Source organism: Leptosomus discolor, chromosome 14 (genome assembly GCF_034619465.1).
Source record: "Leptosomus discolor isolate bLepDis1 chromosome 14, bLepDis1.hap2, whole genome shotgun sequence".
In the NCBI taxonomy this organism is placed as follows: Eukaryota; Metazoa; Chordata; class Aves; order Leptosomiformes; family Leptosomidae; genus Leptosomus; species Leptosomus discolor.
The window spans coordinates 16,539,204-16,554,810 of NC_141404.1; the positions used below are offsets into that span (position 1 = coordinate 16,539,204).

Below are 15,607 nucleotides of genomic sequence, written 5' to 3' on the forward strand. Positions count from 1 at the left end.
AGCTGCTTTGTTAGCCACCCTGGGCAACCGCAGCCTCTGCTGCAGCAAGGGCCAGAGGGGTGAGTGGGGCGGCCTGGCAGTGCCGTTAGCTGGGCTGGGTGCTGGGGGGCAGCTCCAGGATGGGTGCTGGCCGGGACGGGTGCTGGGGGGCAGCCCCAGGGTGGGGCCTCCAGCTCCTGCCCAGGGGAAAGGTTGTTCCTCACCAGGCATGTGAACCGGGATGCTCCCCGGGAGCAGCCCCCCAAGACAGACCAGAATGTTGGTGCCCAGGGGTGGGTCCCCGCGGGCATCAGCAGGTCTGATCCTGTCCTGGCATCCCTGCAGCCCTCCCTCTGTGCTGGCCACTGGGGTCAAGTGTGGATGTGGCCCCCCGAAGGGATGGCACTGTCTTTTGGGGGGGGGAACGTGTGTGCTCCAAGACAGCTGCCTAGGGGTGTGGGTGTTTGCCTGGCAGGGAAGGGGTTAACACCAGGGGGGTTTCGGGGTGCTGGGGTGTCCCCAGCCGGTACACCCAGCCTGCTCCTTGCACCGATGACCTCACACCACTGCCATGGCAACGGCTCATGAAGTCACCGGCGATGAGAAGCAAGGTGGCCGCCTTGAGCGTGGGGTGATGGGATGGGAGCGTGGGAGGCTGCCGAGCGCCATCCCCCCTGCTCTCACCGCACTCCCCGGGTCCCCCCCAGAATGAGCTGTGCCCCCGCCAGCGCCGACGCCTCCGCCTGACCCCTGCCCTGCCTGCCCTGCCTGTGCCACCATGCTCATCAAGGAGTACCGCATCTGCATGCCGCTCACCACCGAGGAGGTGAGTGGGGGGCAATGGGGGGCCGGGGCTGCCTGTGCCCTCAGGGCCAGGCAGGAAAGGAGGGTTGTCGGTTGGGAAGAGGGGTGCAGAGGCGTGGGGAGCCCCAAGCCCCTGGCCATGGGTGCCATGGACAGCTTGGCTGCAGGGACCTGCTGATGGAAGGGGTGGTGGGTGGGGGTCCTGTACTCACAGCGGTGGGGCATCAGGGGATCGGGTCCCTGCCTGGAGAGGGGCTGGGGGACACGGCAGCCCCCTTTACCATCCCATTGTGGCACGGCTCGTGGCAGGGACTGTCTGCTTGGCTGAGGTGTGCTTTGGCCACGGCCGTGGGCTCAGGATGCTCCATGCGAGTGCTGAGCCATGTTTTGGGGTGCAGGCAGGGGGGGATGTCCCATCCCTGGGCACAGAGCCTGACGGCAGCACTGGGGGCTGGCCAGGGGCAGCCCAGGTCCCAGCACCACGGCATGAGCCAGTGGGCAAAGGGCACGGGGGGTTTGGGTGCCCGTGGCACCGCAGCACTCGGAGCAGCTGCTCCGGTGAGGAGCCCGGGCTCGATCCCTGCTCCGGCAGGGAGCACAAATCCCCACCGGCAAACAGCGGCGACGGCCAGCAGCATCCCTGGCCAAAGGTTGCTCGTGAGCGCCTGACGCTTGCGGGGAGCCGTGGTGGCAGTGCCCACAGCAAGCAGCGCCAGCCTTCCCCGGGCACTGGGTTTGTTTTGGCACCCGGGGAAGGTTTTCAGTTAGGCAGAGACGGGCGATAAGATTGCACTGGTGGTGATGGATAGGATCTTCAGAGGAAGAATAAAACACTTATTGCATGGCTGCATCATCAAATACACACACACGCGTATAGATGTATATATATGCATATACATTTCTCTCTCTCTGTATGTATATATATATCTTTCCCTGGCTCCCGGGTGGCTTGCTGAGCAGAAAGCCTCCAGGCACTCTGCAAGGCACTTGAACACTGGGGAACAGCAGGGAGGGCAGGATCTGGCCCTCGCTGGGGTGCTGGAGCAGCCCAGGGGCAGGGGAGTTGAAGCAGGGTGCCCTAGGAGACCCCCTGCCTGCTGCACAACTCAGGGTCTGTCACAGCTTTTGCTCCGCGCCTCAGTTTCCCCTCGCAGCGGTGCAGCTGGAAAGCCCAGCAAAGAGGAGCCCATCCTGGTGCTGTGCTGGCAGCCGGCTCAGCTGGGAGGGTGCTGGGGCAGGGGGTGGCAGCGCTGAGGCTGGGCGCTGTGGTTGCAGTACCGCGTGGGGCAGCTCTACACCATCAGCAAGCACAGCCACCAGGAGAGCGAGAAGGGCGAGGGCGTGGAGGTGGTGAAGAACGAACCCCACGAGGACCCCGTCCACGGCCCCGGCCAGTTCACGGAGAAACGTGTCCACCTTTCCAGGTGAGGCTGCGGCTCTGGCGAGGGGTGCTGGGTGGGGAGGGGCCCCCGGCTCTGTGGGACAGCACCGCCGCAGGGGCGGGTATAGTCAAGCACCGGAGTGGCCCCATCCCTCCCTCCAAAATTCCTGGGGAACATCCTTTCTGGGTCCTTGACGCCCTGCAGCGTGGCAGCACCCAGCTCCCAGGGGTGCCTCCATTGTCAGGGGCTGCACCCATCTCTCAGGGGTGCACCCGAGTCCTGGGGGGAGTGCACCCGACTTCGGGGGCTGCACTTCTCAGGATGTACCCACCTCCTGGAGTACAGTTATTTGAGGGGGGCTGCACCCATCTCCTGGGCTGCACCCATCCTCAGGGGCTGCATCCATCTCCCAGGGTGTGCCCATCTTCCTAGGGGTGCACCCTTCTCTGGGGGCTGCACCCACCTTCAGGGCATGCACCCATCTTGCAGAGGTGACCCCTCTCCAAGAGCTGCATCCTCTCCCAGTCAGCACCCATCGCATCCCACACCGATGGGTGCCTTGGCTGCGGCACGGGGCTCGGCGGGGATGCCCAGGCTGCCCCTCACCCGTCCCTGGGGGTGTCCCAGCACACAGCCCTGGGTGCCCGTTGGGCAGCCGCTGGCACCCGGTGCTGTTGTCCCCGTGTCCTCGCTGCTGGCTGCGGCACACCGCGGTGCGGGCATCGGCTGCTCCCCCGCCGCGGAGTCGCTGGCGTGAGACGGACTATTTTTAGCTGCGGCGCTCACGATTCCCCTCTCGGGGATGGTATTTATAACGCCTGCAAATTAATCAAAACTCACCTCCCGGCTCTCCTGGGGGCCCGATCCTGCCGTTGGAGCATGAGCAGCTGTGGGGTGCTGGGCAGGGGGGGCCTGGGGGCAATGGGGGCATCATGGGATTCTGGCCCTGGAGAGGTTGGGGGGTCCTGGGGAAGGGGTGGGGGTGAGTGGGGCAGTGATAGATGTCTGTGGGGAAGGGGATTGGGGTGCCTGGGGAAGAGGTGGGGGTCCTGGAGAAAGGGTGGAGGGAACTTGAGTAGAGTTGAGGGTCCTGGGGAAGTGGTGGGGTTCCATGGGGGGGCCCTGGGGTGCAGCTGATGCTCCTGTGGTGCAGATGTGGGTCCTGGGGACATGACAGGGGTCCCTGGAGGGTGCTGGGGTGCAGATGAGGGTTCTGGGGAGGTGGCAGGGGTCCCTGGGAGGGTTCTGGCATGCAGATGAGGGTCCTGGGGAGGTCCTGGGGCACAGATGATGGTTCTGGGGTGCAGATGAGGGTCCTGGGGAGGTGACCGAGGTCCCTGGGAGGGTCCTGGTGTGCAGATGATGGTCTTAGGGTGTAGATGATGGTCCTAGGGTACAGATGAGTGTCCTGGGGAGGTGGCAGGGATCCCTAGGGGAGTCTCTGCGGTGGAGGTGAGGGTCCTGGGGAGCAGGTGGTGTCCCTGGGGAGGGGATGAGGGTCCCAGAGCCAGGGCTGTGCTGGGGGGGGGGGTGTGGGGGGGGTGTGTGCTGCATTCAGTGGAGCAGGGCTGGGTGGCCCTGGTCAGGGCTGTGCCTGCCGGCCGCATCCTGCCCTGAGCAGAGCCCTCTGCCCCGCCATGGTCCCCCGCAGCAAACTGCCAAGCTGGGCGCGGGCGGTGACCCCCCGCATCTTCTACATCACGGAGAAGGCCTGGAACTACTACCCCTACACCATCACCGGTGAGCCATGGGCCGGGGGCGGGGATGAGCACCGGGGCACTGCCGGGCACCGTGTCCCTCTCCAATGGCGGTGGGCTGCTGGGACATCCCGGCCATGGCCGCTTCCCCATCTCACCACTCCCTCTCTCCCCTGTGATGCCACCTGGTGATGCCACCCCATAATGCTGACGTGCCACGATGTCCCTGCAGAGTACACGGTAAGGAGGTGGCATGGAGGGGAGCTGGCCCCTTCCCCAGCACGTGACATGGCTGGAGAGGGACACTGGGGTGGGTGTCCCCTGGGGGTGGGTGTGCCCTGGGAGTGGGTGTCCCTTGGAGCAAGCATCTTTAGGGGTGGGCATCCCTCAGGGTGGGTGTCCTTGGGGCTGGGTGTCCCTTGGGCTGAGTCCCTCCGGGCCAGCTGACAGCCACTCCCTGCAGTGCTCCTTCCTGCCCAAGTTCTCCATCTACATCGAGACCAAGTACGAGGACAACTGCGGGGACAGTGAGAACGTGAGTCTGCACCCCAGCTGAGACCTGGCAAACTCATCGGGGGTGGGGGGGGGGGGGGGGGGTGGCAGCACACACAAGCCTGCATGGCCAGTGCCTCTTACTTTCCCTTCCCTCCCCAGATCTTCCACAGCGATAAAATCCTGGGTGACCACGAGGTCTCCTTCCTGGACATCGCCTTTGACGAGATCCCCGAGCGTTACTACCGCAGCCTGGAGGTAGCACAGCTGGGGACAGGGGAAGCTCCTTGGGGCCACCCCCTTGTCACCTGTCCCAGGGTGGGGGCTCACAGCCCCACTCTGCACCACCCCCCCCTTCCCAGGACCCCCGTTTCTTCAGTTCGGCCAAGACGGGCCGGGGGCCGCTGCGGGAGGGCTGGCGCCAGCACACCAAGCCCATCATGTGCTCCTACAAACTGGTGAGCGTCAAGTTCGAGGTGTGGGGGCTGCAGACGCGGGTGGAGCAGTTCGTGCACAAGGTGAGGGGGTGGGGGGGGGCCCAGGTCAGGGTGGGGGGATGGGGACACGTTGCAGGGGACAGTGACAGGGACGGTGAATCGCAGGTGATCCGGGACATCCTGCTGATCGGGCACCGGCAGGCTTTCGCCTGGGTGGACGAGTGGTGCGGTGAGTCCGTGGGGTCACCTTGCTGCTGCCCGCGGTGGTGGCGGTGGGGGGCATTGTTCCCTGGGTGGCCCTGGGTCCCCAGGGTGGGAGGGGGCTGCGGGTTTAACCGCCAATGCCACTAACCTCAGGGGCCGCTCCTGCTCTTCCTCTGGCCCCCCCCTGCAACCTGCTGCCTGCTCTGCTCCGCTGCCCTTGCCTGCACCCCTGCCCGCTCCGCTGCATGCCTGGGGAAGGCTTGGCTGAAGCATGGGGTGGGGAAAGGAGCCCCAGCACCCCTGCCTGCGCTGCCTGCACCCCAGGCCTGGCAGGGAGAGACACTGCAGGCGGCTGCCACGTGCGGACACGGGGACAACGGGAGTCCCGGGTTTGGTGATGGCCGGCAGCGGATGTCGGCAGCGGGCACGGGGCCATCCCGGTGAGCGGCTCTCTGCCTTCCAGACATGTCCCTGGAAGAGGTCCGGGCCTTCGAGACTCAGATGCAAGTGGCCACAAACCAAAAGCTGGGGAGCCAGCACCCCTAACCCCCTCTGTGCAGGCAGCCCTGCCGCGCGCTGCCTGTGGGGGACGGAGACCCCCGGACCCCACCATGCTGCCTGCAGGCGGGTGCAGGCAGGGGGGCTTGTGCATGGTGCACGCCGAGCCCCCCCCTGCACCCCTCAGCAGAGGGTGTCCCACTGCCCTCCCCATGCATCCCCTGCCTGCGCTGCCTGCACTCTCTGTCCATCCCTTCCCCGCTGCTGGCTGGGCTGGTGCCAGAGCAGGGGGCTGGCTGCACTGCCCAGTATCCCCGTCCCACTGTCCCTAGCCCCTGTCCCCTTCCTGGCACCCAGCTCGGGAGGATGGGGTGCAGGATACGGCCGTGCCGAGCGGCCCCAAGCCCGGCTGTGCTCGGCAGGGATGACGATGGAGGAGGTGCGGCGCTACGAGCGGGAGACGCAGGAGGCCACCAACGAGCTCATCGGCCTGGTGGCACCCACCATCTCGGTCAGCGAGGTGGGGCAGCCCATGGCCACGCACTCAGCCCCCGCCAGCGCCCCCTCCACCCCCCTCAGCGACGAGGCTCCCGATTTCCTCGCTCCCCCCAAGACTCGCCCGCGCAAGAAGTCAGCGCCGGAGACCCTGACGCTGCCCGCGCTGCGGGAACGGGCTGGCGCCGAGTGACGCCGGCGGTGCCGCGCTGTGCCACCTCCCCGGCTGGACCGTGCCAGCCCCAACGCCTGCCACGGCCCCTCCGACAGGCACCGACCCTGGGGAGGGACCCGCTGTCGGGGCGCAGGAAGCCCCGGGAGGATACAAGCGTCCCTGAGCCATCGTGGGTGCCCACGCGGGTCGTTGCCACCATGGCTGTGCCAGACCTGCTGGCTGGGCAGGGAGGGGACACCAGGCCAGCAGGTGTCCCCAGCAGCAGCGGGTGATGCCGCAGGAGCCGGTTTGCTCTGCTCCACCTGCCCCGGTTTCTGCAGGGGCTGCCGAGCAGCGGGGCTGTGGCAGCCGGTGCCCCTGTGCCGCAGCCGGGCTGAGCGTCGGTGCCAGGCTGAGCAGCCGCGGGGCTCGGTGAGCGATGCTGGAGCACTACCCTGCAGGGTTTGGCACCGGCGTGGGGGGCACAGCGTATGGGACAGTGACAGTGACAGCCGGGTGTTGGGCTGGGGCTCCCTGCGGGACCCCAGGGGCTGCGCAGCCCCGTGCATGGCAGGTCCCGCCATCGGGGTCCCCTTCGCCGTCTCTCCAGAGGCCATGGCTGCCCGAGGTGGGCTGGGGCAGGCTCAGCCCTCCGTTTTCTTTGGGAAAACAAAGGCCTTTTTGGAAATAAAGCTCGGGACACGGCGGCTGGCTGCTGGCTGACGTTTATTCAGTGCTGCAGAGGGGTGCCGTGCCTGTGCCAGGGCGCTGCGGCCCCCAGGACTCGATGTGTGTGGTGAGGGATGGCTGGATTGACGATCCCAGGATGGGGAGATGGGGTCCTGGGATGGGGCAGCGAGGAGCTGGGGGTCTGGTGGGCAGGGCAGACCGGACAGCCTTGGCTGCACCGGGTCAGCCCAGCCTGGGGGCGATGCCGCCAGCCTGACCGGCAGCACCGGGCTCCCCTCCGCGCCAGCCGTCGCTGTCCTCCAGTTCCTCGACGCCTGGCACAGCTGATGCCGCCGGCCCCAGCAGGGCGATGTAGTAGGAGCTGCAGTAGACGGGCGCCTTGTTGGGGCTGGAGTAGACCTGCTCGGGCCGGAGTGAGGCGAAGGGGTTGGCGGCGGAGCCCATGACGTGCGTCTCGAGCTCCACCAGGATCTGCAGGGAGGACTTCAGCTCCTGCTCGCTGCCGGGAGAGGGGGAGGACAGGCCCCGTCAACCAGCTGGCTGTGCCGGCACGCCGGGGGCAGCGGGGCCACGCTCACCTGTAGACAGTGAAGAGGACGGGCAAGCGGTAGTCCCGCAGCAGCAGGAGGGTGGGCAGCCAGCCCGCCAGCAGGTCTGGGCAGGCGTGGAAACCTGCGGGGACACGGCGGTGAGGGTCCCACCTCCCTCCTGTCCCACCCTAGCCCCAGGGAAAGCCGCCTCTAACAGCACCTGCTCCGTGCCCAAGACCCCCGGGGTGCGCAGTGACGCTGGCAATAGGGTTTGGCAGCCCTTAGCAAGGTGGGTCCCATCTCCCCACCAGCATGGCGGGCACCCCCAGCTCTGGGTCCTGCACTGAGCCCCTGCACTGAGACCTGAAGGCAGGGACCCTTCTGGGAGCTGCTCGCACCCGCTGATCGGCAGGTGGGTGACACAGGCAGGACTGCCTCGGGGGGGACACACGAGGCAGCCAAGCCCCAGGGGGTCACCCTGCCTGCTCTCGCTCCCCGTTATGGCTTGGTGCAAAGCCCTGGGCACATCCCAAGACACCAGCAGTGCTGCCAGGGTGCTCAGGGACCACCGTGCACCCTGCCAGGGATGTCTCGCTCCAGGCAGTGGGGTGGCGAGGGTCCGGGCCCCTCTGTGGCACAGGCGCTCACCCGGGTGAAAGCCCACCACCAGGTCGGGGCGGGCGGCCAGCTTGGTCTCCACGTGGCTTTCCCAGAAGTCATGGTAGAGCCCCTTGTAGCTGCTGAGATAGACCCTTCCCCCGGGTGCCGGTGTGGCCAGGGGCGGCCTCATGATGGGTCCGTCGACCACGTCCACCCCCACCATCACCACCTCCACGCCCCGGTGCCCCGGGAACATCCGCGTCAGCTCGTCGTAGTCTGTCAGCCGGGTGTTGAGGGTCTCGACGTGGGACGCCCCCACCACATGCACGGTGAGGGCCTTGGCGAGGGGGTCGATGCCGAAAAGCCGCAGCCCCCAGCCGATGGTGAGCGGCCGCGAGTGGAAGTCAGTGACCAGCCGCCGGACAGACTCGCGCAGCTCCCCGTCCTCCGGCCGGGGCTTCCCGGCGTTGGCCCACAGGAGGGTCATGTACCGCCCGGCCAGGATGGCACCCAGCTTCTCCTCCAGCTGCTCCTGCATGGAGAACCAGTCCTCCCAGCGCTCCACGTCCCGGCTGGGTTTTGTCCAGGTCTTTGTGGGGAAGGGGATGTCTCCTGGAGGGGGTAGGGAGAAGCGTTGGAGGTCACAGCAGTGACCCCACAGCCCAGGCTGCCCGTCCTACATGGGGGCAGGAGCCAGGAGGAGGGTCCTACATCCCTCCAGGGAACCTGTGCAGCCTGGGGGGGGGGGGATTAGGCAGGCTTGGGGGTGGGGGGGACACGACACAGGTGGGAGCAGCATCCCTGGCCCCACCTGTGAAGACCAGCCACTCCACCAGCCGATCCAGGGCCACCAGCTTCAGCTTCTTGCAGAACTTCTTGTGCAGCGGCCAGTTGGCACGCTGGCACGCCACGCCGCAGTAGTACACGTTCTGGCACCTGGGGAGAGAGGCAGCGTGCCCAGCCACAGCAGGGAGGGGGGAACGACAGGATCCAGCCCACTGCGCCTGGCTCCCTGCCACCCCCTCTCAGGGCTGCCTTGCAACCTCGTTTTGGGGGTGCCTTGTGGCTGCAGGTGGGCTTCACCCTGGCCACCAGGCTGGAAGCGAGGGGACAGATCCAGCCCCATGCCATCAGACCACCCCCGTGCCATACCTCTTGCATCGCCGGAGACTTTTGGGGTCAGGGAGGGCATCAGGGAGCTTCTTGCACTCAGCGCAGAACTTAAAGGTGTCCTCCATCTTCTGGAACATGTCAAAGTAAGTCCTGATGCCAAAATCGCTGCCGCTCTTCCTCCCGTCCATGGCAGACCTGCAGATGTCAGGAGGGGGTGAGCAGGATCCAGCCCATGGTGGGGCAGATGGCTTCCCTCCACGGTGGCTGGGATTTTTAGCTCCAGTCAAGGGCATCGTGGCCCGGGGTTGGGTGGGGTTGGGGAGCTGGGCTCCCTGAAAGGAGCTGGGGAACAGGCTGGTGGAGGGGTGCACCCAGGAGCCCCATCAGAGCACCTCCGGGAGGGCGGGATGAACCAGGGGAGATGCTCCAGCTTGCAGGGGAGAGGACACACACTGGATGCTCTGGCTGCCAGGCAGGGGGGGGGGGAAACACGCACTCACGGCAGCACCCATGGGTGCTCACTCACTTGTAGTCCTCGTAGCTCTTCATGTTGAGCTTCTGGAGGATGACGTGGGACAGCCCTGGCACGTTGCGGTCCATGGCCTGGAAGCCCAGGGCGTCCACGTCGGGTGCCCTCGCCGCTGGCTTCTCCACGGGCTTCTTGGGGTGGCCAGTTTTGGGGGCAGAGCCTGCGTTTTGCTGGGCCACGGCGGCTGCAGGAGAGAGGGTTGCGGGCGAGGGGGCTGGTTCGTGGGTCCCCGGGTGCTGCCGGGGTCCCCCGCGCCGCCCGCCGCCCCCACGCCGCCTCCCGCCCGCCATCCCGCTGCTTGTCCCCGGCCGTGGGGAGGACGGAGGAGCCGGGTGATGCCGGGCGGCCCCGGCGCACGTCCCGCTGCTGGGCTCAAATGTCAGCCCCCAGAAGAGAGCGGCGAGGAGAGTGGCCGCGGCCCCTCTGGCAGGAATTGGATAGCGGAGCTATTCTGGTCATCCCCTCCCAGGGAACGGGCCAACCCGCTCTGGGGCTCTGGCACCCGCCCCGAAAGCCGCTGGTGGTGGCAGTGGGGTCCCTTGAAACCCCTTTAGCCCTGGAGCCGCACCCCTGGGGTGGCTGCCCAAGCTCCTAGGACCTCTCCCCTCTGCCCCCACAGGGCCTGCTGGTCCCCTGCCATGAGGCCCCTGCTCCAGCCCGGCCTGCGGGGACCACCCCCCCCCCCGTCCCTCAGGGCCCTCAGTGGGGTGGGAGCGAGCGGCTGGGTGGGCGCCACAGCCTCTGACAGGAGAGGCCGAGGGCCAGGAGTGGGGCTGGGGCAGCTCCCCAGGGGCCCACCAGGCTGCAGAGGAGGCCATGGCGCCCCTGCAGCACCGCCCACCCCCCTCCTTCAGCCGATATGGGGGTGGGTGGGTGAGGTGGTCATGGGGACCCCCGCCCCACAGGGGCCTGGTAAGGGCTGCCCACACCCATCATGGCGGCGGCAGCGGCTTCCCAGGCGCGCCCTTCCCCAACCACGTGGTGCAGCGCTGGAATCTCGCGAGGTTTCGGGGCCTCGCGGGAGCGGCCGCGTCGCCGTTGGTTACGCGACGCGGGCCCTAGCCCTGAGGCAGGTAGGCCGCGGGTTCGCGTCCCGCCTCCCCCCCTCACGCCTCCGGGTGAGGCCTGCAGTGCGGTGAGGGGCTGCAGGCCTCACCCCGCGGCGTAAGGACCCTCAAGCCAGTCGGTCACGGCAAGAGGTTGCGCTGAGTGGGCTGCCAGCCTCGGGATGGACGCGGGTAGCCCATACCCCTGGCTGGGCCAGTTGGAGGACCGTGGGGCACCAGGGTGCCGTGGGGTCCTAGGGGCGCCCTCAGCCCAGCCGGCTGTCTCCAGAGGGATTCCACGCCTGCCGGGGCAGAGGCATGGCAGATAAACCTGTGGTGTGGGATGGAGCCAGGAAGCCGGCGGTGTGGGGACGGGCTGGCAGCCGCAGGCCTTTGGCCCTGCTGGCTCGCTTTTAAATTAAACAAGAAACAAAAGAGAGCCCAGGGCCGAGCCCTGTCCTGGGGAGAGGCCTGCTGCGAGCAGCCTGTTACACGGAACCCTTCCCATGTGCACAGAGGAGCTGAGAGCTGCAGCTGGGTTGAATTTACAGAGCCGCCTTACATTTCTCCCTGTCCTCCCCCTGTTCCTCAGGAGAGATTTGTCACTGACAAAACCTGGTGCTTTCAATGGTGTTTTGACAGCCGAGCCCTGAATAATGCTGGCAACCACGGTGCCACGTCCTGCTGAAGTTTCTGGGAGAGGAATAGAGCAGTTTTGTGTTTCTTTCCTCATTCTTTTTCCTGCAGAGCCATGGAGGTCCCTGCGGGGCTGCCTACTGGAATGGAGCCCTCTGCCTCACCCGCTGCTGCAGCTCTTCCCAGTGAGCCACAACCACCACCAGCAACACCAGTACAGATCATGGTACTGAAGGCGCAGGACCTGGTAAAGTTCTTCTGAAAATGTCTCCACCGGTTTAATAAACGAGGCCAGAGTGATTCGGTGTGCTGTGGTCTCATCCGAGAGCAGCTGCGAGGTGATAAGGCTGTAGGAAGGAGTAGTGAGACTATCAGAGATTCAGTGATGCCATGCTGTGGCTTCCTCCTCCCCGCTGAGGGCTTGTTCACACAAAGGAAAGGCTTGTGATTCACATAGATGGGGGAACGCACCTCCTCAGCAGCGGTCCAGATATGCTTGTGTTGAAATGTAGCTCTCTGCCTTCTTCGCCTGGCTGTATGTAAATGGCAGCTTTTTTAAGGAAAGCACGGTGAAAATGTGTATCAGTGAGACAAACGCCTATAAAAAGATCTCACCTTGGATGTGGTCGGATTTTCATCCCAGCTACAGTGGTTTCAATTGTACTGAAACCAGTAAGGTGGCTCTAGTTTTAAAAAGGCAGTGGCCACAGTGCAGTTACAGGGCAAGACTACGAGCTGGTGCCGATCCAGCCATGACTACTGTGATTTCCATGTGCTGGGTGACACAGCCGCTGTCCTTAAAGTCTTCTAGAGGAACTGGCATTTAGGCGGGAATGCGGAGGAGAAGCTCAGCTACTGCTGCAAGCAGAAAAATGCAAATCCCTGCTTCTGCTCTGGCAGCAGGCAAAAAAAAAAAAAGCAAACCAAAAGCACCTGCCTGGTTTTGTGAGGTTTTTCCATTGTGGCGTTTGGGTACCTCTCACACCGACAGATTCTGTGAACAGCATCTTGGGTGAGAATTAGAAGGTCAGAGAATGCTGAAACTAATAGACCAGTGGACTGATTGCATCTGGAATGGTGCTTTGTGGTTCCATCTTGGCAAAAGGAGAGAGGGTTACAAAGTGCAACAATAAGAACAACAATATGAAAAAAATTCTGGCTATAAGAAGTGTGGAATGTGCTTAATTAGGGGTAATGTGGAGAAGGATGAGAGAGGAGTTGAGGATAATTAAAGGTACAGAGAAAGGTTAATTGGATTCTTCTGTTTAGCTGTTCATAAAATACATGCTCAAGGAGACAGTTGGAAGGACTGAAAATTAAAAGCAAGTGAATGAAATCTCTTTTTGTGCAAGAGCCAATATGGAACTAATTACCCCAGTGACACGGAGAGAAGGAACTGAGGGAGAGGCCCGTGGAGGTTAGGCACCCCTGTGGCTCAGGACTAAAGAAAAGCTGGGTTTGGGTACAACAGTCCCTGTGTTCAGGGCAGCGGCTGCTCTTCCCTGGACGGAGAAGGAAGGCGTGTTTCTCCTGCAGGAAGGCTCTTCAGTAACTGCCTGTGTCGGCACTGCTGGTGCTGCCGTGGAGCTGCCTGGTGCTGCCTGCTTGGCCCAGGCACGTGGATCCCCCCTGCCACCTGCTGTGCTCTCGCCATCCCTGGTCACCCGTGTTTAAGCCCCTCTGTGGAGGCATTTTAAAAATTCGAACCCCCTTATCTCTGCTTAAAGCAAGTGGTATGAAGGTGGTGTAGCAAATTGCTGAGCTCTCCAAAGAGTTTTCTGGAGCTCTGCTTCGATTGCAGGGCGTTCCGCAGCCACGTGATGTACACAAGTGCCGGTGAGCTCAGCCATGAAGCTCAGGAGCTAGTTTCTTAGGAGACGACAAAAGTCTCAAGCTTCCTGGAAGCACAAAAATATCAGTAGGGTGTTTTGGGGTTTGCTTTAGAAGTGTCTTTCCTTGCCTTTCCTGGAGGGAAGCCGGGACCTCTCCCTCTCCCCTGCTGCAGCTCTTGATAACCCTTGGGGCATCACAGCATAGTGGAGCAGGAAGTTTCCCTCCTAAAGACAGGGAAGAGTGAGGTCTCAGCACGGCCACGCTCTGCTCCTCTTCGCCTTTCCTGTAGTAGCACAGCCAAAGACTCCACCAGTGAACCCTGTCCTGGGTGCGGAACTGAGCTGCCTGCCAGGGGCAGCGTTGATCCTGGGCCCGTTGCTGTGGAGCCAACTCCTTAATGTGCTGTTTGTTCGACAGAAAACGATCAAAAGTGACGTGTCGGTTACTTTGGTGCGTGTGGAGTACAACGGAGTGGTCCTGGGAGACTCCTCCAAGACCAGCGTCTTGCCAAACGGGACAGCAAACTATAATTTCACGACCAGCTTTGAGTGCAGCCCCGACGGGCCCAACTCCTTGGATAACCTTGCGCAAAAACCTGTGCTCTGTAAGTACCTGACGCTGAGTCTCCCTCCTTGGAGGTGGGTGCTGTCAGCTGCTCCACTCTGCCTGCCTGCCACAGGAGTCACTTGTTCAAGAATAGCACTTCAGCAGCAGGGGGGGGGGGTGGGGGGGGTGTGTGTCTCAGCACTTCTCTTCCCATCTCTGCCAGCTGGAAGAATCCCCTTTCATGTTGGCCTGTGCTCCTTGGCTTCGCTGTTCTTGTTCAGGAGGAGCGTATGCCAGAGCTGCCACAGACCCTTTGCGGCCCCTGAACTGCTGGTCTGGAGGTGTCTGAGAACAGCAGCTCCTCTCTTGTTATCTCCCTAGTGACAGTGATAGAAGTGCTGCAAAGGGAGAAGAGACAGAAGGAGAAGACCGTGCCTCTTGGCCAAGCTGTGGTGGACCTTCTACCTCTGCTGCAAGGTACAATGTGGACTTCCACAGCCTCCCTGGCACTTTTTGGTTTTTGCTTAGGGACCCCTGGCTATCTCTTACCTCCTTTTGACAAAATACACTTCCTAGCTTCTGTAAGAAGCTGGGTCTGGGGGAAGAGGGGGCGACATCAGTAGCTCAGCGTTTGGCCATGATTTCTCTACAGAGGGTCTCACTTGACGCTGTTCTCATTCCTGTCTCTTCCCAGGCCAGTGTTCGTTGAAGGTCTCAGCTCCTTTGTATGCAGTGCCTACCTCGCCATTAGAGAGCCTTCACCCGGGGGCCAAGGTATGTGGAATTTGGAACTGTTCCTTCGCTCGTTCAGCTCTCTGCTGCTTTTTAATGGGAAGGCGAGCATGACTCAGCCACCGAGCTCATCACCGGTATGTTACAGCCCTATATGTTACAAGCTTGGAGGCCTTTCCTGCTCCCATTGACGTCTGTCCCTCGTTGCCTGTGATAGGTGAGGTCGTGCTAGGAAACGTTAATGTGTGCAGCTACCAAATGGCTCTGGGGAAGATACTCGAGATGGAAAGCACAGCGCTGAAAAAACCGGGAACGGGCAAAGGCAGGATTACCTGCCCAATTTTATTAGTCTTCCTTTCTGCAGATAAAGTGTCCCAGGGTCCATTATTGTACAAGCTCTGACTGCCTTTCCTGCAAGGTCCTTAGTCATTCAGCCGATTGAAAAGTATGCGGTGGATAAAGCAGGGAATGAAGTACGAGACTGGGAAAACGTGTCTAATTTTGCTCCCGCCTGCGGTTAGCACCGCGGGTGAATTGGAGGGGCGGAGATTGCATTAACTTTTCTGTATTTAAGAGGTGTTACATAGTAAGCAAGGCAGGGGGGCAGTCATTAGGGAGGAGATAATAAACACTGCCCAGCTGGGTTTTTGTTGCACACCATCCATCCAGGGCTGGGACAGGTAATTAAAGACTGCACGCAGCGTGTGGAGATAGGGCACAGTCAAAGTGTGGCCCCAGCTTGGCATGCTCTAAATCACCAGGGAAAAATCATTATTTTCCATCCCTGATCTCTGTGGCTTGCTTTAGGAGACCCTGACTTCCTCTCCCTGGCTCATTTGAGGAGACCCTTGGGGCATATGCCATGCCTCAAGCAGGCTCCGATTTAAACAAACAAATATCACAACTTGGACCAATTGATCATGAAGTTCCTTTCCTGTGCTGATCTGTTTTCTTTTACACCTGAGGTGAGGAATCAGGTAACATTATACATTCTGGCCTTGGGTTTTTGCTTGCTTCTCCCTCGAAAGCAGGAAAGTTATAATTGTCTAGTTACTGGCTCTACTTTGTCCTTGTTTCACAGGGTAGCCTGGAAGTGACAGTGTGCACCAAAGAGCCCCTGCTTTCTGCAACACAGCTTGCAAATGGCAACTTCCTGAGTGTCACGCTGGAGGCGGCTTATTCTGTCCCTGAAGCGTTTGCTCCTGCTGGA

The 15,607-nt window shown here is 62.6% G+C and overlaps 2 protein-coding genes across 3 annotated transcripts; one reads left to right on the forward strand and one right to left on the reverse strand.

Moving 5' to 3' along the window:
- Nucleotides 1–757: 757 nt before the first annotated feature.
- LOC147414505 (cytoplasmic phosphatidylinositol transfer protein 1-like) lies at nucleotides 758–6,181 on the forward strand. The gene is made up of 9 exons (XM_086472837.1): nucleotides 758–805; nucleotides 2,059–2,207; nucleotides 3,817–3,905; nucleotides 4,095–4,102; nucleotides 4,326–4,397; nucleotides 4,517–4,612; nucleotides 4,717–4,872; nucleotides 4,957–5,020; nucleotides 5,916–6,181. The coding sequence occupies exons 1-9, from the start codon at nucleotides 758–760 to the stop codon at nucleotides 6,179–6,181; spliced, it is 948 nt and encodes a 315-aa protein (XP_086328963.1).
- An 873-nt stretch (nucleotides 6,182–7,054) lies between these two features.
- Nucleotides 7,055–9,894, reverse strand: MSS51 (MSS51 mitochondrial translational activator). 2 transcript variants are annotated; one of them, XM_086473228.1, is made up of 6 exons: nucleotides 9,602–9,894; nucleotides 9,116–9,270; nucleotides 8,774–8,920; nucleotides 8,011–8,574; nucleotides 7,411–7,504; nucleotides 7,055–7,331 (listed from the first exon to the last, which is right to left on the reverse strand). In XM_086473228.1, the coding sequence occupies exons 1-6, from the start codon at nucleotides 9,892–9,894 to the stop codon at nucleotides 7,055–7,057; spliced, it is 1,530 nt and encodes a 509-aa protein (XP_086329354.1). The 2 variants fall into 2 exon arrangements, with proteins under 2 accessions (XP_086329354.1, XP_086329355.1); XM_086473229.1 differs by having other exon boundaries at nucleotides 8,774–8,898; nucleotides 9,115–9,270.
- Between the last annotated feature and the right edge of the window lie 5,713 nt (nucleotides 9,895–15,607).

Bases quoted from the DNA above. Each gene is read 5' to 3' on its own strand.
- LOC147414505 (XM_086472837.1), top strand. From the start codon at position 758: ATGCTCATCAAGGAGTACCGCATCTGCATGCCGCTCACCACCGAGGAG. The intron at 2,208-3,816 runs GTGAGGCTGCGG...GGTCCCCCGCAG, and splicing joins AAACGTGTCCACCTTTCCAG to CAAACTGCCAAGCTGGGCGC. The intron at 5,021-5,915 runs GTGAGTCCGTGG...TGTGCTCGGCAG, and splicing joins CTGGGTGGACGAGTGGTGCG to GGATGACGATGGAGGAGGTG.
- MSS51 (XM_086473228.1), bottom strand. From the start codon at position 9,894: ATGGCGGGCGGGAGGCGGCGTGGGGGCGGCGGGCGGCGCGGGGGACCC. The intron at 9,271-9,601 runs GTGAGTGAGCAC...TGACATCTGCAG, and splicing joins AAGAGCTACGAGGACTACAA to GTCTGCCATGGACGGGAGGA. The intron at 8,575-8,773 runs GTGGGGCCAGGG...TACCCCCTCCAG, and splicing joins GGAGTGGCTGGTCTTCACAG to GAGACATCCCCTTCCCCACA.